General features: G+C 54.2%; 2 protein-coding genes and 1 long non-coding RNA gene across 3 annotated transcripts; 2 read left to right on the forward strand and 1 right to left on the reverse strand.

Moving 5' to 3' along the window:
- Window positions 1-3,853: 3,853 nt before the first annotated feature.
- MVB12A (multivesicular body subunit 12A) lies at window positions 3,854-8,908 on the forward strand. The gene is made up of 9 exons (XM_006106510.3): window positions 3,854-4,023; window positions 4,113-4,211; window positions 4,339-4,435; window positions 5,996-6,122; window positions 6,633-6,752; window positions 6,837-6,943; window positions 7,427-7,488; window positions 7,810-7,866; window positions 8,058-8,908. The coding sequence occupies exons 1-9, from the start codon at window positions 3,940-3,942 to the stop codon at window positions 8,118-8,120; spliced, it is 816 nt and encodes a 271-aa protein (XP_006106572.1). The 5' UTR covers window positions 3,854-3,939; the 3' UTR covers window positions 8,121-8,908.
- A 1,137-nt stretch (window positions 8,909-10,045) lies between these two features.
- LOC111824052 lies at window positions 10,046-13,897 on the forward strand. The gene is made up of 2 exons (XR_002827152.1): window positions 10,046-12,741; window positions 12,881-13,897. It is a non-coding gene; the product is annotated as an uncharacterized LOC111824052 (long non-coding RNA).
- TMEM221 (transmembrane protein 221) lies at window positions 13,184-17,258 on the reverse strand. The gene is given in 4 exon segments (XM_006106511.3): window positions 13,184-13,653; window positions 16,222-16,307; window positions 16,938-17,059; window positions 17,061-17,258. Coding segments are annotated over 4 exon segments (876 nt in total).
- Between the last annotated feature and the right edge of the window lie 2,664 nt (window positions 17,259-19,922).

Raw genomic sequence — 19,922 nt, forward strand, 5'->3', positions numbered from 1 at the left:
CCTTGAGCACCCCGGCCCCTTTCCTCCGGAGCACACTGTCAATTTCTTTATCCTAAACGTTAAGGTCGGACAAGATTTGCTACCAGGGGAGCAGTAGGCGGCTGCAGCTCATCCCAGGCTTACCCTGATCTTTCTCCAAGGGCCCTCCTTCTGTCTCCCTGATCTAAGTTTTAATAAACTTACTCTCACTTTCACCTGGACTCATGTCTTGAAATTTTTTTTTTAAAATATATTTTATTGATTTTCCACAGAGAGGAAGGGAGAGGGACAGAGAGTTAGAAACATCGATGAGAGAGAAACATCGATCAGCTGCCTCCTGCACACTCCCCACCGGTTATGCGCCCGCAACCAAGGCACATGCCCCCGACCAGAATCAAACCTGGGACCCTTGAGTCTGCAGGCCGACGCTCTATCCACTGAGCCAAACTGGCTAGGGCTGTCTTGAAATTTTTTTTTTGCTCGAGTCAAGAACCTGCACATCCCAAACTGTGCCGGGGCACACCGCCTCAGCGTGGTCCCGTTGAGGTGACACTCTTTGGTTCAGGGGCAGATCTGGCTCAGCTCGGTCCGGTTCCAGGGACAGTATGACCATTTGGCTGCCATCTTTGCTCCCTCCGTTGGCCTGGAGGACATTATAGCACCCGTGGGAGCCCTAACTTCATTCACCCAGCAAGTTTTATTTAAAAATATTTTTAAATTTTATTGATTTGAGAGAGAGAGAATAGGGGAGAGAGGAAAAAAATATTGATTTGCACTAACTTATGCATTCATTAGTTGCTTCTTGTATGTGCCCTGACCAGGGATTAAACCTGCATCCTTGGTGTATAGGTACAACTAACCACCTGAGCTACCTGGCCAGGGCTCCCCCAGCAACCTTTATTTTAGTTTTATTTTTAAAATATGTTTTTATTGATTTCAGAGAGAAAGGGAGAGAGAGAAAGATAGAGAAACATCAGTGATAAGAGAGAATCATTGATCGGCTGCCTCCTGCATGCCCCCTACTGGGAATTGAGCCCGCAACTAGGGCATGTGCCCTGACTGGGAATGGAACCATGACCTCCTGGTTCATAGGTTGATGCTTAACCATTGAGCCACACCTGGCCAGGCAGATCATGGGGCCCTTGATGGAAGAAATAGTTGCTACTCATTTGGGGAATCCTTATATTTTCTTTTTTAAAATTTTTATTTATTGGTTTTAGGGGGGGAATAAGAGAGAGAGAGAGAGAGAGAGAGAGAGAGAGAGAGAGAGAAAGCAAATTTTTGTTGTTCCACTTGTTGATGCATTCATTGGTTGATTCTTATGTGTGCCCTGACCAAGGACTGAACCCCCAACCTTGGCATATCTGGACCATGCTCTAACCAACTGATTCATTATCTTAATCTGTATTTTCTCTTGCATGTGTCTATATTGTTGCTATGGTATCTGCCTCCAGTGCAGTGACATAGCTGCTAAATGAGCCACGTCCGTGCTAGTGAAACCCCTTGCTGACCACTCAGGGCACACTGCAGAAGATGGGGAACGAGTAAGATGCTAAGAGATGGTCACAAGGGGTGAAATGCTGGAGAAGAGGACATGATGGCCAGGTGACCTTTGAGGTGGGCCAAGGTCATCAGAGGCTCCCTTCCCCTCCTGCCTTGGGCTGTACTCCCTGCCCACTTTTTTTCAAAGTAGGAGCCACTTCAATGCACAAACTTGAGAGAGTAATGTGTTGTTGAGACCAGCTGGATGGTACACGTGACTGAACCCAGATAAGGTCTCTGTATAAACTTTTAAGATTCTGGCACGCGGTGTGTTGATCTACTCATCCTACAGCGTGAAAGACAAGCCTCAGGTGTATTCCCTTGCCTATTAAACTGCCAATTAACAACTGGAGTGGTCCGCCTCGTTCAGCCATCTCTACTTGTCCTCTGTGTATGTGGGCCAGTTTCAGATTTCACCTGGGGAACTTCTGATGTTTGGAACCAAAGTTCTTCCTAACGCAGTGAGACTGTGGATGAAAAGGGGCCACATGCTAACCTGACTAGCTCAGGGAAGGCCTGCATTGGGCCTTGCAAACTCAGAGGCCTAAAGTAATCACAAAGAATGATCTGAAATTAAAATTTTAACTAAAAGCAGTTTATGGTAGGTAGTCATATCCTAGGCAGGTATCTTCCCTGACACAAGTTAATCTTTACCTTAACTGAGCCTGACTATTGTCTTTTTGCATCTATGATAACATACCATTAGAATGTCAAAATAGCCCTGCTGGTATGGCTCAGTGGTTGAGCGTCAACCTATGAACCAGGAGGTCATGGTTCGATTCTAGGTCAGGGTTCGGTTCTAGGTCAGGGTACATGCCAGGTTTCGGGCTCAATCCCCAGTGTAGGGTGTGCAGGAGGCAGCCAATCTATAATTCTCTCTCACCATTGATGTTTCTATCTCTCTTTCCCTCTCTCTCCCTATCTGAAATAAAAATATATTTTTAAAAAAAAGGATGTCAAAGTAATTTTCTTTTCTCCAGACCCCTCAAAGCACAGGCACTGCTCTGCGGAGACCACAAATCCGCTCATTGTTATTGTTGGCAGTTAACTATCCTGCACTCACCTAAGTAAAACAAGTGTGTGTCTATTATTTTGCTTTTTATCTAGTACCAGAGGTTTCCCCCGCTTTGCCTTCTCCCGCATCCCTAATCTATCACCAATGGATTTCATGTAACACATTTATGTCTTCTCTTTTGATTGTAATGTATAAAACAAGGTGCAAAATTGCCATTTCCCCAGAGCACCATCTCTATCCTTTGAGATGTTGCCTCCAAGCATTTGTCAACAGCTTGGCTCAAATAAACTCACAAAAAAAATTCTTCATTGACAGGACTAATGGGGTACTTCAATGGGAACCCATGGTTTGTTCACTCCTGTATCTCATTGTTGGTTCATCTTTCCCAGGATGTTTCTTATGGGCATTGACTTTCGAGTTTCATATAATTTTCACGTGTTAATAAATATTCTTCTTCTTTTGATTTCTTGCCCCAACATTTACAAATATAAAAAGCCATTCTTGCCCTGGCCAGGTAGCTCAGTTGGTTGGAGTGTTATCCCAATATGCCAAGGTTATGGGTTTTTTTCCATGGTCAGGGCACATACAAGAATCACCTAATGAATGCATAAATAAGTGGAACAACCAATTGATGTCATTCTCTCTCTCTCTAAAACAAAACAAAAAAACAAACTTCTGTGCTTAAAAAACACACATTCTTAGCTCACACAGATCATACAAAAACAGGTAGTGGGCCAAGCCATGATACCGTAAATATAGAAGAGTAGGTTACATTATGTCCCTAATTTTCCATAGTCCGCCTCTGAAGGGTGTAAAAACATGTTTCCATATTAAATACGTTTAAATCTCATTTTAAACAATTCATTGTATCTGTGAACAAGTCCTCAAATTATACCAAGTTTTCATGGCTTATGGTTGTTCGTACTTTTCGTTAAACGAATTGCTGCATAACCCATGAAAGTTTCCTTTGATATGATTTCCCAGAACTAGATTTGTGGGTTTTTCCTATTTTTCCCTTAAATTTCCCGGGAAACTGAAACCTAATCGCTGCAGCTGCTGATAACGCAAGGCCTTCGGGGGAACGTAGTTCTGGCTTGCAGCGAGTGAGTCTTCTGGCGCTGAGCCGGGACATTTCCAGCGGAAGTTGCTGGGCGTGAGAAGGAAGGAGAAGACGGTTTTCCGCAAACGTATTTGCTCACGGGCGCACCTGGGCGACGCCTGGGGGCCGTGGCTCCGCGTCCCCATGCGATTGGCCTGCGGCTTTCCGAGCACGCGCAAACGGCGCTTTACAGGCCCCGCCAGCGCAAGGCCGTCTGGGAGTTGTAGTTCTGACCCCTTCCCGAACTCTGTGGCCGGGCGGCGGCTCCGAAATCCGAGGCGGTCCACCACCTTTGGCTAGAAGGATGGATCCGGGGCCTGACGCGGTGCCTCTGGCTGGCCTGGCCTGGTCGTCGGCCTCGGCGCCCCCGCCGCGGGGATTCAGCGCGGTGAGCGGCACCGGGGGGCAGGGGTTGAACGGGGGCACCGGAGGCTGCGGCTGGACAGGCGCCTGGCGCTGACCCACGTCCCGCCGTAGATCTCCTGCACCGTGGAGGGGGCGCCCGCCAGCTTCGGCAAGAGCTTCGCGCAGAAATCTGGCTACTTCCTGTGCCTCAGTACCCTGGGCGGTCTGGAGGTAAGAGGCGCCCACCTCCAGGAACCCCGGGGTCCGCCCACTCCCCGGTCCATTCCCGGGGCCCTGCGCCAGGCGCGCCGTCCCCGCTGCTCCGTGACTCGCTGTGTTCTCCCCACTCGACCCCCAGAATCCGCAGGAGAACGTGGTGGCCGATATCCAAGTCCTGGTGGACAAGAGCCCCCTCCCGCCGGGCTTCTCCCCGGTCTGCGACCCCCTGGACTCCAGTAAGGCTCGCGTCGGAGGCTGGGGGTGGGGAGTGCGTCCGCGTCCCTGCAAGGGGGACCCGGGAGAGGGATGGAGGGTGACGGGCGCGATTTCTGAGCCTCGGCAACCCCCTGACGCACTGGCTGCTGAAGGGTTGGCCGAGGACTCGGAGCTGTTCCTGGGCGGGGTGGCGGGCCCTACCCTGCTTAAAAATGTGCAATTGGCACAGTCGCTCTTGGAGTAACAACAGAGACCTGTTTTGTAATTGTTACTACCACATCTCCTACACCGCAGCCAAGCTGAACCACGCGCAGTTCTTTTATTTATTTATTTTTTTTACAGAGAGGAAGGGAGAGGGATAGTTAGAAACATCGATGAGAGAAAAACATTTATCAGCTGCCTCTTGCACACCCCCTACTGGGCATGTGCCCGCAACCAAGGTGCATGCCCTTGACCGGAATCGAACCTGGGACCCTTCAGTCCGCAGGCTGACGCTCTATCCACTGAGCCAAACCGATTAGGGCGCTCGGTTCTTTTTTTAAATTTTTTAAAAATTGATTTTAGAGAGGGAGAGAGGGATGGAAACATCAATGATGAGAAAGGATCATCCATGGGCTGCCTCCTGCACGCCCCCTACTGGGGATCGAGTGTGCAACCGGGGCATGTGCCCTGACCTGGAATCCAACCGTGATGTCCTGGTTCCGGGATCCATGCTCAACCACTGAGCCACACCAACCAGGCGCAGTTCTCTTCTTTCATTTCCAGGCTTTTGCACACTCTGACTCCTCTCCGGGTTAGCTGATACTTCGCCCTCCGCACCCCTCCGCTTCTTGCCCTGACGGCCCTACTTTCTAACCATCTGGCTTTCCCCGCCTCCCACCGTGTCTTGCCATTCGTATTTGATTTTTAGGGTCTACCAGTGGTTCTCAACCTTCTGGCCCTTTAAATACAGTTCCTCATGTTGTGACCCAACCATAAAATTATTTTCGTTGCTACTTCATAACTGTAATGTTGCTACTGTTATGAATCGTAATGTAAATATCTGATATGCAGGATGGTCTCAGGGGACCCCTGTGAAAGGGTCGTTTGACCGCCAAAGGGGTCGGGACCCACAGGTTGAGAACCGCTGGGGTATACCTATTGATACTGGAGTTAGCAAACTTTTTCTGTAAAGGGCCACATAGTAAATATTTTAGGCTTTGCAAGCCAGGTGATGTCTGCTGCATACTCTCTCACCCCACCCCCTTTAACAATGAAAAACCATTTTTAGGGAAACATTTGTTGGGTGGGATTTGCCTCATGGGCACTCAGTTCTGTCTGATTCCATAGCTACCCATCCTCACAGTGGTGCACATGGCCACCCTGTGAATGCTCCTGCCTGTCACCAGAGAGGAGCCTGCCCCAAAGGCTCCTAGAGGCTGCATGGGGTTCTCTCCTGTGGCTCCATCATTCACGGTTTAACCAGAGAGATTAACACCATCCGGTGACTGCCTTAAACAGTGCCTTGGCGACTGTCGTCTTGGAGCCATCTTTGGGTCCCTTCCCTGCTTTTCCCTCTTCTCACTCCCCCACCCTCCCAGAGGCCTCTGTGTCTAAGAAGAAGCGCATGTGTATGAAGTTGGTGCCCCTGGGAGCTGCGGACACAGCTGTGTTTGATATCCGGCTGAGCGGGAAGACCAAGACGGTGCCTGGATACCTTCGAATAGGGTAGGACGTTTTTCCCCCGCTTCAAACTATAAGAGAAAGTTTATTTAGAAAGTTAGAGAGGTTGTAGAAGGGCCCTTGGAATTTAGGAGAGGGAAAAGCAGAGGCAACACACCTGGGGAAAGAAGAGGGTGAGGGGGAAAGTTCGGGCTTCCCCCCAGCTTTTGGCCTCCTTCCTTGCCCCCCAACTCCCATGTGTACGCTCTGATCCTCAGAGGCTCTCCTGAGGCCTCCATCCCTTCGGCCACCTCTCTGTGCCTCAGTTTCCACATTTAACAAGGGACAGTTGTGGGGTCGTCATGAGGGATAAACGGGTTGGTGTGTCTGAAGTCCACAGGACAGTGGTGGGCCCCAGCAGTTGCTTAAGATGTGGGCTGAGATGCTGAAAGGAAAAGTCCCCAAAAAGCAGGGGCCACGCAGAGATCCGGGTTCCTCCTTTCTCCTCCTGGCCGCTGTTCTCAGCCCTGGCTCTGCCTTGGGTCAGAACACCCCTCTCCCTCCCTCCCCATCCAGGGACATGGGTGGCTTTGCCATCTGGTGCAAGAAGGCAAAGGCCCCTCGGCCAGTGCCCAAGCCCCGAGCTCTCAGCCGGGACATGCAGGGCCTGTCCTTGGACCAACCCAGCCAGCCCAGGTGAGTCCTTGGGCTCGGGGGTGGGGGCGGGAATGGGGGTGGGGGGATCGTCAGGTCTGACCGGGGCTGTCCCATCACCACCAGCAAGGGCGGCTTCCCAGAGGGGACATTGTCGAGACTGGGTTCCAGGGCCTCCACCCTGCGGAGGAGTGACTCCATCTACGAGGCCTCCAACCTCTATGGCATCTCAGGTGAGTGCAGAGCGGGGCAGCAGGGATTTGGGGTTGAGGTTGGGTGCGACTGGCCAAAGGTTTAGACAGCCCAGAAGGGGCGTGGCCACGGTTGGAACCAGGCCTGGCCCCACCCCATTCCGTAAAGACTGGCAGGGCCTCCGCCCTGGCCCGTGTGGTTCAGTTGGTTGGCGCGTCCTCCCTTACAACAAAAGGTTTGGGGTTCAATTCCCAGTCGGGCACATACCTAGGTTGCGGCTTCCATGCCCAGTTGGGGTGTGTACAGAAGGCAACTGGTGGATATTTCTCTCTCACATGAATGTTTCTCTCTCTCTTTCCCTCCCTTCCTCTCTCTAAAATCAGTAAACATATCCTCTGGTGAGGATTAAAAATAAAACTGGTCAGGGGGAAGGGAGCGTGCCGGGTGGGCTCTGGGGTGGGCAGCAGCCAGACCCAAGTTCCCTGCCCCTCAGTTCCTTACTCCTCACCCCGTGCTTTCCTCAGCCATGGACGGGGTTCCCTTCACGCTGCACCCCCGATTCGAAGGCAAGAGCTGCGGCCCTCTGGTGAGTCTGCCCTGGGGAACTTGGGTCTGCCCCTGCCCATCGCCTTTCTAGACAGGGACACGGGGACCTTCATCCAGGCCCCGGCCCCCAGCACTGAGGCCCAAGTTTCTGGGTTGGGGGAGGCTGGAGGCCAAGCGGTGGGGCTGGAGGGCACCAGTCCGGAGTGGGGGAGTCCCGAGGGCAGCTGGATGCTGGTGGCCAGAGGCTGTGGCAGGAAGAGGGAGGGGATGTCCAGGCAGATATTGAGAGAGGCTCGAAGATGAGGGGATGGGGTTCCAGGTAGGGGTCTGGGTCCAAGACTGACCCGCCCCTGCCCACCAGGCCTTCTCTGCCTTTGCTGATCTGACCATCAAGTCGCTGGCAGACATTGAGGAGGAGGTAGGTGCTGGGGCGGGGAGGAAAGGCAGGGGTGCTGGGACCCTCCCCCACGCCAGGTCTCCCCCAGCTGCACCCCACCTCTCCAGGGCTGGAGATCACCTAGTCCCTCAGTGGCTCTCCCCCCCGCCCCCCATGCCTCACAGCACCCTCCACGGCCCCTCCCTCACTCTGTGCTCTTCCTCCCCCCTCAGTACAACTACGGCTTCGTGGTGGAGAAAACAGCAGCTGCACGCCTGCCCCCCAGCGTGTCATAGCCCCTTCCTGTTCCAGGGAAGAGGCCCCTGCCCCACACCCCCAGGACTGGCAGCTGCCCCACCCTAGCTCATGTTGGGGACCTTGGCAGCACAGGCCATTCTGGACCCTCAGCCCCATGGGGAGCGCTAGCCCGATGGGGGTGGACCTGGCTGCTGGATGGGGTCTCCTGCCCCAGGCCCCGTAGGGCAGAGGTGGGGCTCGATGGAAACTGGTGCCTTCACGTCATTTGTGTCAAGACTCTCTGGTGCCCGGAGGCCACAGGCTGTCTGTCCTCTGGGCAATAAACACTATGCCGCCTGCCGCCTGGAGTCCTGATCCTGGCCCTGAGCGTGGCTCGTGGTCTTCACCGTGTGCCAGCCGGACAGCCGTGACCCCGCAAGCGGGGAAATCCGGGGAGGTGGCCCCGCTGCTCCTCCTGTTCCGCAGATGGAAACTGAGGCCCAGGAGTCTAGGTCACGAGGAAGACCCAGTCCTGCTCCTCTGTCCTTGCGCACAGTAATGTCGTGGTAACAGCTGCCATGTATCTCGGGGACCACTTCGCAAGGCCTTAGACAGGTGTCTCATTTAATCCCGTCACAGCCGGTGGGAAGCCCCTGTGCTGTCACCATTTTACAGATGGTGACACTGAGGCAGCGGACAGCTCTGATCACAGCTGGGCTTAGACCCAGAGCCTGCTCTCCACCAGAAAGCTGTCTGCGCATCCTTTTCCCTCCGCTGAGCTATGGCTACAATGGTCGACCCTCACTATTCGCAGTCATTCCATTTTATACTAAAGTTGCGGAGAAAACGGAATGAGTGAATCTTGGGCTCCTCAGGAAAATGGGTGGGTTTCTAGGAGTAGCTGTGGTCACATTTTTGTCAAGTGGTTGATACTTGATTATTACACGGATACTGCTGCATCGTTAACGCTGAACTCGCTGCCAACAGCAGTGTAACTCACACCTGAACACAGCTCACCTCACACATACCTTCTCTGATAGTACCAGGCAGCCTGCTGGAGCTTAGGGACACCAGACAGCACTTCGGCACCACGCGTGGGGGCCTTTTTAAACGGCGAAATGCCAAGAGAAAGCACAGAAATGGGGAAAGCAGACCGCAGAAAAGACTCGTTTACAGTCTGAGCTGGAACAGGAGGCAGGGTGTCACCCTGCTCCGCCTCCGGGACTCGGATTGTGCCCTGCCCTGCACGTGTCCTCCAGGGACCAGGAGAGCACCAAGAGCATTTTGATTTGGGGGTTTGCAAATACGTTGTAGCCGGCAGGAGCATGTGCAAACGTGGAGTCACAAACAATGCGGGTGGGCGGTGTTGGTGAGATTCCTGCCCCAGGCTCCTGTCACGTGTCTGCCCCTCCCCTCTGCTCTCCCCACATCCCTGCAGCATCAGTAAAGCCCCCAGGTCTCTGGCTCAGGGGCTAAGGGTTATTTCTCATCCACACCCGTGCCCGGGGCGGTGAAGCAGCAGGCTCTGCGGGTCGGGTCGTAGTTGTGGAAATCCAGGTGAAGGGGCAGCCACCATCTCCTGACGGGGCGGGGGCGGGACACTCAGAAAAGTCTGGCGCTGTCAGTTAAATGGCCGAGCTAGGAAGTTCCTTGTTCAAGTTCAAGTCACAGCTCATTGGCCAGAATGAGTCCCATGGGGCCTAAAGGGACAAACCACCCAACCGTACCCTTATGTCTAACAACACGACCCCAGGGGCCTGAGGGAAGAGGGTTCCCTGCTCTGGGGTCTGAGGGGGAGGGCGAGCCCTGTTCTGGGGTCTGAGGGGGGAGGGCGAGCCCTGTTCTGGGGTCTGAGGGGGGAGGGCGAACCCTGCTCTGGGGTCTGGGGGGGAGGGTGAGCCCTGCTCTGGGGTCTGGGGGGGAGGGTGAGCCCTGTTCTGGGGTCTGGGGGGGAGGGTGAGCCCTGTTCTGGGGTCTGGTGGGGAGGGCGAGCCCCTGTTCTGGGGTCTGGGGGGAGGAGGGCGAGCCCCTGCCCTGGGGTCTAATGGGGAAGACAGCTGTCTTGGAGGGTGGGGGGAAACCATGCACAAGGTACGGCCTCCCCCACACACTCAGCTGCCCTGAGAGAACTAGGCCTCCAGTGCTGAGCTATCTCCCCATCTCCCCTGTGGGCTCTGCCGGCCCCTGCCAGGTCCCGCCCAGGCTGCTCTGGCGCCGGCCTGGGAATTCAATCTGGCTGGAAAGCAAAGGTTGTTTGTTTTCCCTGGTTGCCTTCTCAGCTACCCCGAAACCATCCCTGGATCACTTTCCAGGGCAGCCGGGTGTGATCGGGGCCCTTGGATGACCTGTGCTGGCCTTGGTCTAACTGGGCCAGCTGTCATATGACCCTGCAAAATCCCAACCCTCTGTGCCCTGCTGGGCCCGGCCCCTCACAGCATCCGGGAGGGCCCAGGGCCACATCAATCCGAACAGCCCCAGGCACCCTGACTGGCTTGGCTCCGGGGATGGAGCTTCGGCCTGCGGACTGAAGGGTCCTGGATTTGATTCGGTCAAGGGCACATGCCCAGGTTGCGGGCTCGGTCCCCAGTAGGGGGCGTGCAGGAGGCAGCCGATCAATGATTGTCATCATTGATGTTTCTGTCTCTCCCTCTCTGAAATCAATAAAAATATACCTTAAAAATAAAATAAAAAATGTCAAACAGCCCCAGGCTGAGCTGACATCATCTTGGGCTACCAAGGGAACGAAGCCTTACCTATTCCTGCCTTTTGCTCGCTCCTGGGCGCTGAGAGCCAGGCATCACCGGAACCCGGGTACCCAGAGGGATGAGGGACCTTTTGGAGAGACACGTCCCAGCTCCACTGCTTGCCAGCTGGTGGCCCTGAGCAGTAACTTGACCTCTACACTCCCAGAACATTTCATCACCCCAAAAGGAGGCCCAGCAGCCACTCCCAGCTCCTGGCAGCCCCTGGCCTGCTTTCCGTCTCTGGATTTGCCTGTTTAGGACATTTCATAGAGATGGAATCACAATATGTGGCCCTTCATGTCTGGCTGCTCTTACTCAGTGTGCTGTGTCCAGGGTTCAACCGTGTTGCAGCGGGCGTTAGTGCTTCATTCCTTTTGATGGCTGAGCGATAGTCCACTGTGCAGATGGACCACGTTTTGTTCATCCATTCATCAGTTTGTGGACCTTTGGTGATTGTCACTAGTACTGCTGTGAACATGCATGTGCAAGGACTTGTTTGAACACCTGTTTTCAATCCTTTTCGGCCTCCTTACATGTTGTACTCCCACCCTAGTCCTGGCTATGAGGCGAGGGGCCCAGCTTCTAGCTCCCCTGACCAGTCCCGGAGTGAGGCCCTCTGCACCGGCAGCCAGCCGGTCCTTCTTGTTCTCTCTCCTGCATCCTGAGTCCCCAAGGCCTGCCCCATTCCAGGGAGTTTTAGAAACTGGAGTCCCCGGTATCCTTAGGAACCTGTGCTGTCCTGGATCCCGCTGTGATGGGGTTCCAGCCATTGCTGCTGGGTGGCCTCACTTCTCGGGCCTCAGTTTCCCCATCTGTGAGTAGGGTTGTCCTGAAGATGAACTGAGGACAGGAAAGCACCTGGCCCATAACATTTATTCTCATCTTATCCTCTTTGTTGATATCCATCATGCTCCCCAAGAGCCCACGCTCACTGGGCATGCTCACGTACATGGTCTCCTGACCCCACGCCAGGTGCGGAGGAAGTCTGTGCAGCTTCCCAGGGACCCAGGGAGGAGAGGCCAAGGCTGGTGGGACACCCAGGTCTGTGATCAGCTGGGTCCCTACCCAGGGTCAGGCTTGGGGTCCAGCCATCCTGCTGGGTGCTGCCCCTTCTCTGCCCATTGGGAAGAGTCCTAAGGGGGTTTCCTTTGCTGTGGCTGAGCCTCCTCTGCTCCTTGGGCCCGGGAGTCCTCACGTGGCTCAGGAAGGGACAGGCTGGAAAATTCCTGGGACATCTGCACATTGGGGTAGGGGTGGGGGGTCAGACCACCCCCACTCCTGGTGAAATTTGTATGTTTGAAGGTTTGTGGGAGACAGTTCCCAGGGCAAACCCCGTCTCCCATTCCTGCCCTCCCCACCCTCACTCCTGCCACCCCACTCCTTACCCCAAGCCCGGGCTTGGCCACAGCACATTCAGGTGTGGCTCAAGTGACGTGGAGATAGTGCGGGCCAGAGTTTATTTGCAGGATGGGAGCGGGGCCAGGGCCTCTGGAGACTCCTGGGACTGAGTTATCCACTCCAAGCCCTGCCAGTTCCACGAGCCCCAGAACCTGGCCATCAACCCATCTTTCTCAGCCACCAGGTGCCCCAACTGACAGCAGCACCGGCTGCCATACATTGACAACCTACTGTGCACAGGCCCCCGGAATGGCTTCCACGGAGTCTCATGGGAGCCCTAGGCAGAGGGATCGATTCTGTCCCCATGTTACAGACAAGGAAACTGAGACACGGAGTGGTGAAGCCCTCACCACGGACCCACAGCCAGGAGTCTGGGTGCAGCCCTGCAGGGCTGCTGTGGCCCTGGGCTTCTCTGAGCTCTGCACACGCAGGTTTCAAATGCTCACAGACTGGAAGGAGTCGCAGAGACTTGCACTGTCAGCAGCATGGGGGTTACAGGACCTGGCTCTGATGCTCAGTACTGGCCGGGGGACCCGTGGTGAGTCACTGCCCCTCTCTGGGCCTCCGTTTCCTCATCTGTAAAATGGACGGAGACATTTAGAGAACCACTGCCTAAGCCCCACCCGCCCCTCCTGCCTATCCCAGAACCTCATTGTCTGCGTCGCTACATTTCCCAGTCTCCCCTGCAGCAAGTTGTGGCCATGTCCTGATCAGTGTGAAATAAGCAGAAAGGTCCCAAGGCCTCCCAGGAAGACTTTGGAAAGATGCTGAGCCAGCCCTGGCCTCTGCCTTTCTCTCTGAATGAGGATGTGAAGGCTGGAGCCCTGGCAGCCATTTTGTGCCATGAGGCAACTTTGAGGGCAAAAGCCAGAGATGCTACGAACTGAAAGAGAAACCACGCTGTACTGCTACTGTGACCGATCTCTGCAGACTGCTCTTTCTGCTGCCTGACACCAGCTCTCTGTCCCTGACCCCTGAGCTCACACCAGTGTGGAATCTTTCCCCAACCCCCCTGGCCTGTGTCCCAGCATGCTGCGCATCTCATGGGTGACCCCTTCCCAGTGCCCCCCACTGACCAACAGTGTCCGGTGCATGCAGGATGCAGACAGGCTGCTCTCCCGGACACCCCCCACAGATGCAGGCATGGAGGCAGTGGCTGAGGGTCTGAGGGGGTCCCCAGGTTCTGGGCAGAATGAGTAGGGGATTTGGTGGTGGGTACCCTGCTGGGGCGGAGCCCTGGGGCTGGCCTTGGAGACTTCAGCGGAGCGGGCAGGGTCATCTTCGAAGTGCGGTGGGGACAGCTCACGGAGACCCCGGCGGGTGGCCTGGGCAGCCCGGAGCAGCGCGTGGGTCAGCACGGCCACCAGGGCCACGGCGCCCAAGCCGAGGATGGAGGCGGCTGCTGCTCCCGCCTCGATCTCGAATAGCAGCAGAGCATAGATGGATAGTCCTGAGGAAGGAAATGTTTCTCATTTACTCAGTCTACAAACATGTGCTCCCCAAGCCCCGGGAGAGCTTCCCACAGAGGGGCAGTCATTCAAAACCGTCCAACACGGTAGGCACGTGGATCAACTGGTCGATCCTCTCACAGCCCACAAATATATCATCACGACGTCAATTTTACTATAAAAGGGTGAATTTCGTTATGTGCACTTCACCACAATTAAAACAACCCAGATCTCGGGTTTTCTGAATCCCCGTCATTGGCCTTCAGTGAATCGTGGCTCCTCTCCGGCCTTGGTTTGCTAATCTGAACAAGACAGTTGGTGACCTGGCCTTGAGGGCCTTGCTGGTCCAGCATGCAGTCGGCATCATTCATTTCTGTGGGAACATTTACCAGTGTCTACCCCCTAGATCCCAATAGTACCTTCTCCCACCTGTGTGACAACCAAACATTTCCCCAGATATTGTCAAATATCCCCTGGGGCATAGCCTCAGCCCCCATTGAGAACGGCCAATCCAGTCCCTATGCCCACCCTGGGGGCTGGTCTAGAAGCTCTGACCCACCCCTGTGGCATCAGTGACTACGTGATAGTGCTAGGCGTGGCCAATCAGAGCATTGCTTCCCGTCTTGTAGTGATTGGTGCAGGGCTTTCACGAGGCCCAAGCTCAGCCAATGAGAGTCAGCACTGAGACTTTTGCTTGGGATATGAGAACCCAGAAATTTTCTTACTGCAACCCCTGGGGAACTGGAGAGAGAAGCCGAGGGCTGACAGGATTTCTTGGCACTTTATGGGAGTGTTTTATGCCTTCTTTGGCTCTGTACTCTTGCTTTTGAAGATGACACATTGTATCTGACGTTAAAGTGAGGCCAAGGGTGTTTTTGCTCTAAACAATTGTTTTTCCAAATTATAAGAGAAAGTTTATTTAGAAAGGTACAGCCAGCTGGGCTATGTGGGCTTAGGAAATGAGTTACGGAGGCAAGAGAAGGGCCCTCGGAGCCTAGGAAAAAGAGAGGACTCGCCTGGGGAAGGAGAGGGGGAAAGGCAAAGGCGTGCTCAAGAGAGAGAAAGGGCGTGCGGCTCTGAACATTTCTGAAAAGGTCTTTATAATTATTCTTTTGGCTCTGGTCAGCAATGAATGGAGGATTGACTGGACATACTGGGCAATTCTTGCCAAGTGAGGTCACCTAACCTTAGAAAGAATCTAAATCGGAGCTGAACGAATTCTTAATTTAATGCTTGATGAGACTGACTTGGTTACCTTTTTTTTTTCCCCCTTTGTGAGTTTTCTCATATTTTAAAATGAGGATACTTTAAGTCTCCAACATATTTGCTGGTTCGTGAAAAGACGGGAGGTTGTAGGCATTTTGTTGAAAGCACAGATACAACCATCTTTCTAAGGGGAAGAGGCATTTCTGATGGGCTCATTGGAGCACCTGGATTCAATCACACCTGAGGCCAACAATCCCCTGGTCTTTTCAGATACGCTGGTCACCCCATCCTCTCTCTTTGCTGTTGTTAATCCTCACTCAAGGACATTTTTCCCATTGATTTTTAGAGAGAGTGGAAGGAACGGGGAGAGACAGAGAGAGAAACACCTCATGTCTATTGGTTGCCTCCTGCATGCGCCCCGACCCGGGGCCAGGGATCAAGCCTGCAACCGAGGCATGTGCCCCTGACCATAATCGAACCTGGGACCCTTCAGTCCCAGAGCCGACGCTCTAACCACTGAGAAAACCGGCTAGGGCTCCACTCTCTTTTAAAAAAAGAAGCCATACCTGGGGCATTTTATTAAGTCAAACAACAAAAGTTAAGCAGAGCTCCCTGCACTTTACATACAAATTTCCATAGTGAGCCCTAGGCTCACATCTCATAAATACGTATTTTAATTGTGTCTCCTAAACATTTGTCAAGATTACAACCAAATATAACATGTCAGGAGTCTCTTTAAAGAAACGTGATGATTTGATGCCTTTACCAGGAGGTGTGGGTGAGAACATTGATCTAAGTTATTAAAAGCCAGGGAGGAAAAGAGGGTGATGTGTCCTCTGGCACCCAGCTAATTATTTTTACTCTCCTTTATGTTTGGGGATTTTAAATTGTATTTCTGGTTTATAAAGTATATCTCCCCCCCCCCCCCTTAAGCCATTCTTGAAGTTCTGATATTTGTAAACAAAACAGTTTTTTTGCTAAGGCCAACCTCTGAAACTATCTCCTGAAACTACCAAGGACATAGAAAATTTTGTTCAAAACCAAATGTAGAAAACTGATGAATCAGGAGTGTTCGGAAGACAAGTACCCTTTATGAATCCCCCCCTCCCATCACCCCCCACTGGAGCCAGATGCCATGTGTGGGCTTTTAGGAGGATTAACTCAAAATCCTCTCAGCAATTCTATTAAGCAACAAACTGTTATCATCCCATTGTACTGATGAGGAAACTGAGGCAGAAAGTGTCAGACCCAAGAGTCAAACACAGGCGGGGTGGCTCCAGAGTTGACCCCGGCTATGGGACCATTAACCCTGGCCGTTCCCACCCACGGCCCCCACACCCCACGTCCTGTCCCCCGGCACACACCTGCTAGGTAGACGGAGACCCCACAGCAGAAGAGGCCCACGGCCACATGTCTGAGGAGGCGGCAGTCATAGAAAAACCAGTCAGACCTGGGAAGAGGGGGCAGGAAGAGGGGGCTCTGGAGGTGGAGCTGCTTGGGGAAGGTTGGGGGGGGAGTGGCCCAGCTTTGGGGGAAACAAGATCTGTGTGGGGATCCATCCTGAACACTCATCCATTGTTCCAGGTTAATGTTCACCACCATTTACCATCCAGCCATTCCTGTCGATTATTCAACCATATAGCTCCCCATCCATGTAACCATGCCCTGTGAATTCATCCGTCCACTCATCCATGCATCCATCACCCATGCATTCATTCATCACTTATCAACCCCAAGCCTAACCCCGGTATCTCTGCACTCAGGGCCTAGTGCCCCCTAAATGACCAGAGAGCTAGCCAGCCCCTGGCCCTCTCTGAGCCTCAGTTGGCACATATGTAAAGCGGGTGGTGGTGGGGTCGCAGCAGTGGTTTCACCTGCTATACATTTTCAACTGATAGAATTGAGAGAGAGGCAGGGAGGGAAGGAAGGAGGGAGGGAAGGATACATGGGGGGAGGGAGAGATGATAAAGGGGTGGGGGAAGGAAGGGAAGTTCCCCCCAAACCTGAGGCCCAGAGAGGGGTCGTGGCTCGCCTGGGCTCGCCCAGCCCCGGGGCCGGGCGGCGAGGCCAGTCCTCCTACCTGCCGGGGCCGGGCCCCCTGGCCAGCTCGGCGCCCAGGTGGCCGCAGAGCGCGGCGAGCAGCAGGCAGGTGAGGCTCAGCACCAGCGCCAGCGAGGCGAGCGCGGCGGCCAGCGGCAGCAGTGCTTCGTTTTGCGTCCTCGGGCAGCCCCGGGCCCGCGCCCAGCTCCGGACCCAGCCCGTCGGCTCGCGTCCACCGCAGCTCCGCGCGGCCCGCCTGCAGCTGGAACAGCAGCTGCGCGCCCAGCGCCGCCAGGACGGCCGCCGGGACGCCCAGCAGGATCAGCGCGCCCAGCACCCGGTCGCTGTAGGAGCGGGCCATGGCGCGGGCGGGCGGGGGGCGTCGAGGAGTCAGAGATTTTCGGGGGCAGGGGAGCTGCGGGTGGCGGGGGTCCTGAAGGGGGCGGGGTCGCAGGGGTGCTTGGAAGTTGGGGTGACTTCAGGAGCTTCGGAGTACAGGTCGCAATGAGGACGAGGGAGCTCTGCGAAAACTTGAGACGGTGTTTTCTCCTCCTTTGGAGGACCCTGCGGGCGCCCCCTCCCGGCTTCGGGTGCTGGCGGGGCGGGGCGGGGCCGGCGTGGGGCGGGGCCAATAAGGGGAGGGTGGCCCCCACGAGGGGCAAGGGCGTGGTAGCTCCATCCAGGGACCCCTCGAGGTCTCTAAAGTACCCCCACCGCCGGCCCAAGCACCTGTTTCATTGTTTTTTAAAAGAAACTTGGCCCTGGCCCGGCTCAGCTGGTTGGAGCGTCCTCTGGGACACCAGAGAAGTTGCCTGTTGGATTCGGGTCAGGGCACTTGCCTAGTTCGGGCGTGTGCAATCTCTCTCTCTCTCTCTCTCTCTCTCTCTCTCTCTCTCTCTCTCTCTCTCTCTCTCAATAAAAGCCCCACAAAACCGTTGTCTTCTAAAAGCTGCAGACAGCCTGCACCCTACCGTTAGGTACACTGAATTTAAGAGGCATTATCACCGGGTCCCATGCACAGGTGGCTCACTGAGGTCCGCAAAGGGAAAACTGGCCGGAACCTGCAATAGGCGGCATCACCGACCTGGAGATCGGGGGTTGGGGGTGAGAATGAAAGAAGGCGCGCACTAGTCCAGTCCCCAGGCCTCCCCGGCCCAGAGCAGCGGCGTGTCAACCTGTCCGGAGATCAGGCGCAGGGAAGGGGGTTTACATCTCATTTACCTGTTTGGCTCCGCCCCCCTCAACTTGGCTCAGGTGGCGCCAGAGGCAAAACCAAGAGGTTCGTGGCGCCTAGAGAGCTCCTGTCCTCGTCGGACCTGCCAGATAGGACCTGGCCTTCGTGTCATTTTTCAGAAGAAAGAAAGGAGGCTTAGAGACGGGCGGTGACTGTCCGAGTCAGACAGCCAGGAAGGGGTTCCAGACTGGGGTTTTGATTTTTTTATTTCTCTACTAGAATTCGTGCAAGGGGCTCGGCCGGCCCTTGCAGCCCCGGCTTTGTCCGGAAGGTCGTCCGGGCTGCCCTTCTGCTGTTCGATCTGATTAACACATTAGCTCTTTACTATATAGGATTCTGCTGTCTCTCCGGGAACATTCGGGACCCCGGCATCCATGGCACCAAGTATTGAAATGCATCCCGTATAAACGATAAAGGGTTGTTGTAGTCTTGCATATTAAATATACGGACACCTCATTTCCCCCCTTTTATTGAGTCTATTGGGGTGACACTGCTTAACAAAACTATACAGGTTTCAGGTGCACAATTCCACAGCATGGACATCTCAGTTCATGGAAGATGGGCTGAGCGTCCTCAGCACGATTACTCGATTTGATTTGCATTTTCCCGTGTTGGAACCAGTAACGATCCCACCTCACCCAGGTCTTAAAAATATTTCTGGAGACCAGGACCGAAGGCTCAGACACGCGCCTCTGGAGGACAGGACAGGCCCTGGGTCCGCTCTCTTTTGGGAGAGGGTATCTCACAGCCAGATCTCCGTCCCGCCCTTCACCTGCGGGGGGGTGTGTGTTGGGAGGGGGGGGGCAGGATCAGAACAGACTCCTCCAGTTCCCACCCGGGGCCTCAGAATGACCCTTCTCGGCCCTGGCCGGCCTGGATCAGTGGGTAGAGCATCTGCCCATGAAGGACCTCGGGTTTGACTCCTGGTCACGGGCAAGTACCTGGGATGCAGGCGCGTGTGGGAGGCAACCAATGTGCATCACATCCATGTTTTCTTCTCTCTTTCTTCCCTCCCTCCCTTTCACTTACTCCACTAAAAAAGTACCACCTGATATGTTGTGATTTATAGGATTTATGTTTCATGAGGCCCTTCCCACTCCCCGCTTAAGGCATTCCCGAACAGTACCTGTCACATCACAGGCATTCCATAAATACTCGCTGAATAAGGGAAAGAACAAACAAGGTCTTTGATCAAATAATTTGTTAAGTAAAAACTCTCTTTTTCAAATGTTGGTCTGTATTCAGTTACCCAGCAGCCCTAAATACCTATGTGCACGTGCCCCCAACTCCTTGCCACCATCTCCCAAGGGGCTGCTGATGAAGTCACTGCACTGTTGGAAGGTCAGTGGGCTGTGTCTATATCACCCTTCCACCAGAATGGCTGAGTTCAGCACTCCATGGTGGCCACTTGGGGCTGCCTCCGAAACCACTTGATGGGAAGGGCAAACACTGCGTTCAGAGCCCACCTCACATCATCCAAGCAGCTTCCAGTTATCCTACCCCCATGAAGAAGACTCGTGCTTGTGAAGTCAGAGCCCTCGGCTCAAATCCCAATCTCACCACTGACCACCACAGTGACATCACCTTCCCGAGCCTTGGAAGTGGGTGGAACAGTACCTACCTCTATGGGGTCCTATGGGGACTGAGCAAAGTAATCCAGAACAGCATAGCTAACACAAATCAGGCACTTCATAAACATTAGCTGCTCTTATGACTACATTTGTATTCCATAAAAGACTGCGGAAAATTTTTAGAAAATATTATTATAAATTTTAGAAAAACAGACCTCTT

This window comes from Myotis lucifugus, unplaced genomic scaffold (genome assembly GCF_000147115.1).
Source record: "Myotis lucifugus unplaced genomic scaffold, Myoluc2.0 scaffold_841, whole genome shotgun sequence".
Lineage (NCBI taxonomy): Eukaryota > Metazoa > Chordata > Mammalia > Chiroptera > Vespertilionidae > Myotis > Myotis lucifugus.

Bases quoted from the DNA above. Each gene is read 5' to 3' on its own strand.
- MVB12A (XM_006106510.3), top strand. From the start codon at position 3,940: ATGGATCCGGGGCCTGACGCGGTGCCTCTGGCTGGCCTGGCCTGGTCG. The intron at 6,123-6,632 runs GTAGGACGTTTT...CTCCCCATCCAG, and splicing joins CCTGGATACCTTCGAATAGG to GGACATGGGTGGCTTTGCCA. The intron at 7,867-8,057 runs GTAGGTGCTGGG...CTCCCCCCTCAG, and splicing joins TGGCAGACATTGAGGAGGAG to TACAACTACGGCTTCGTGGT.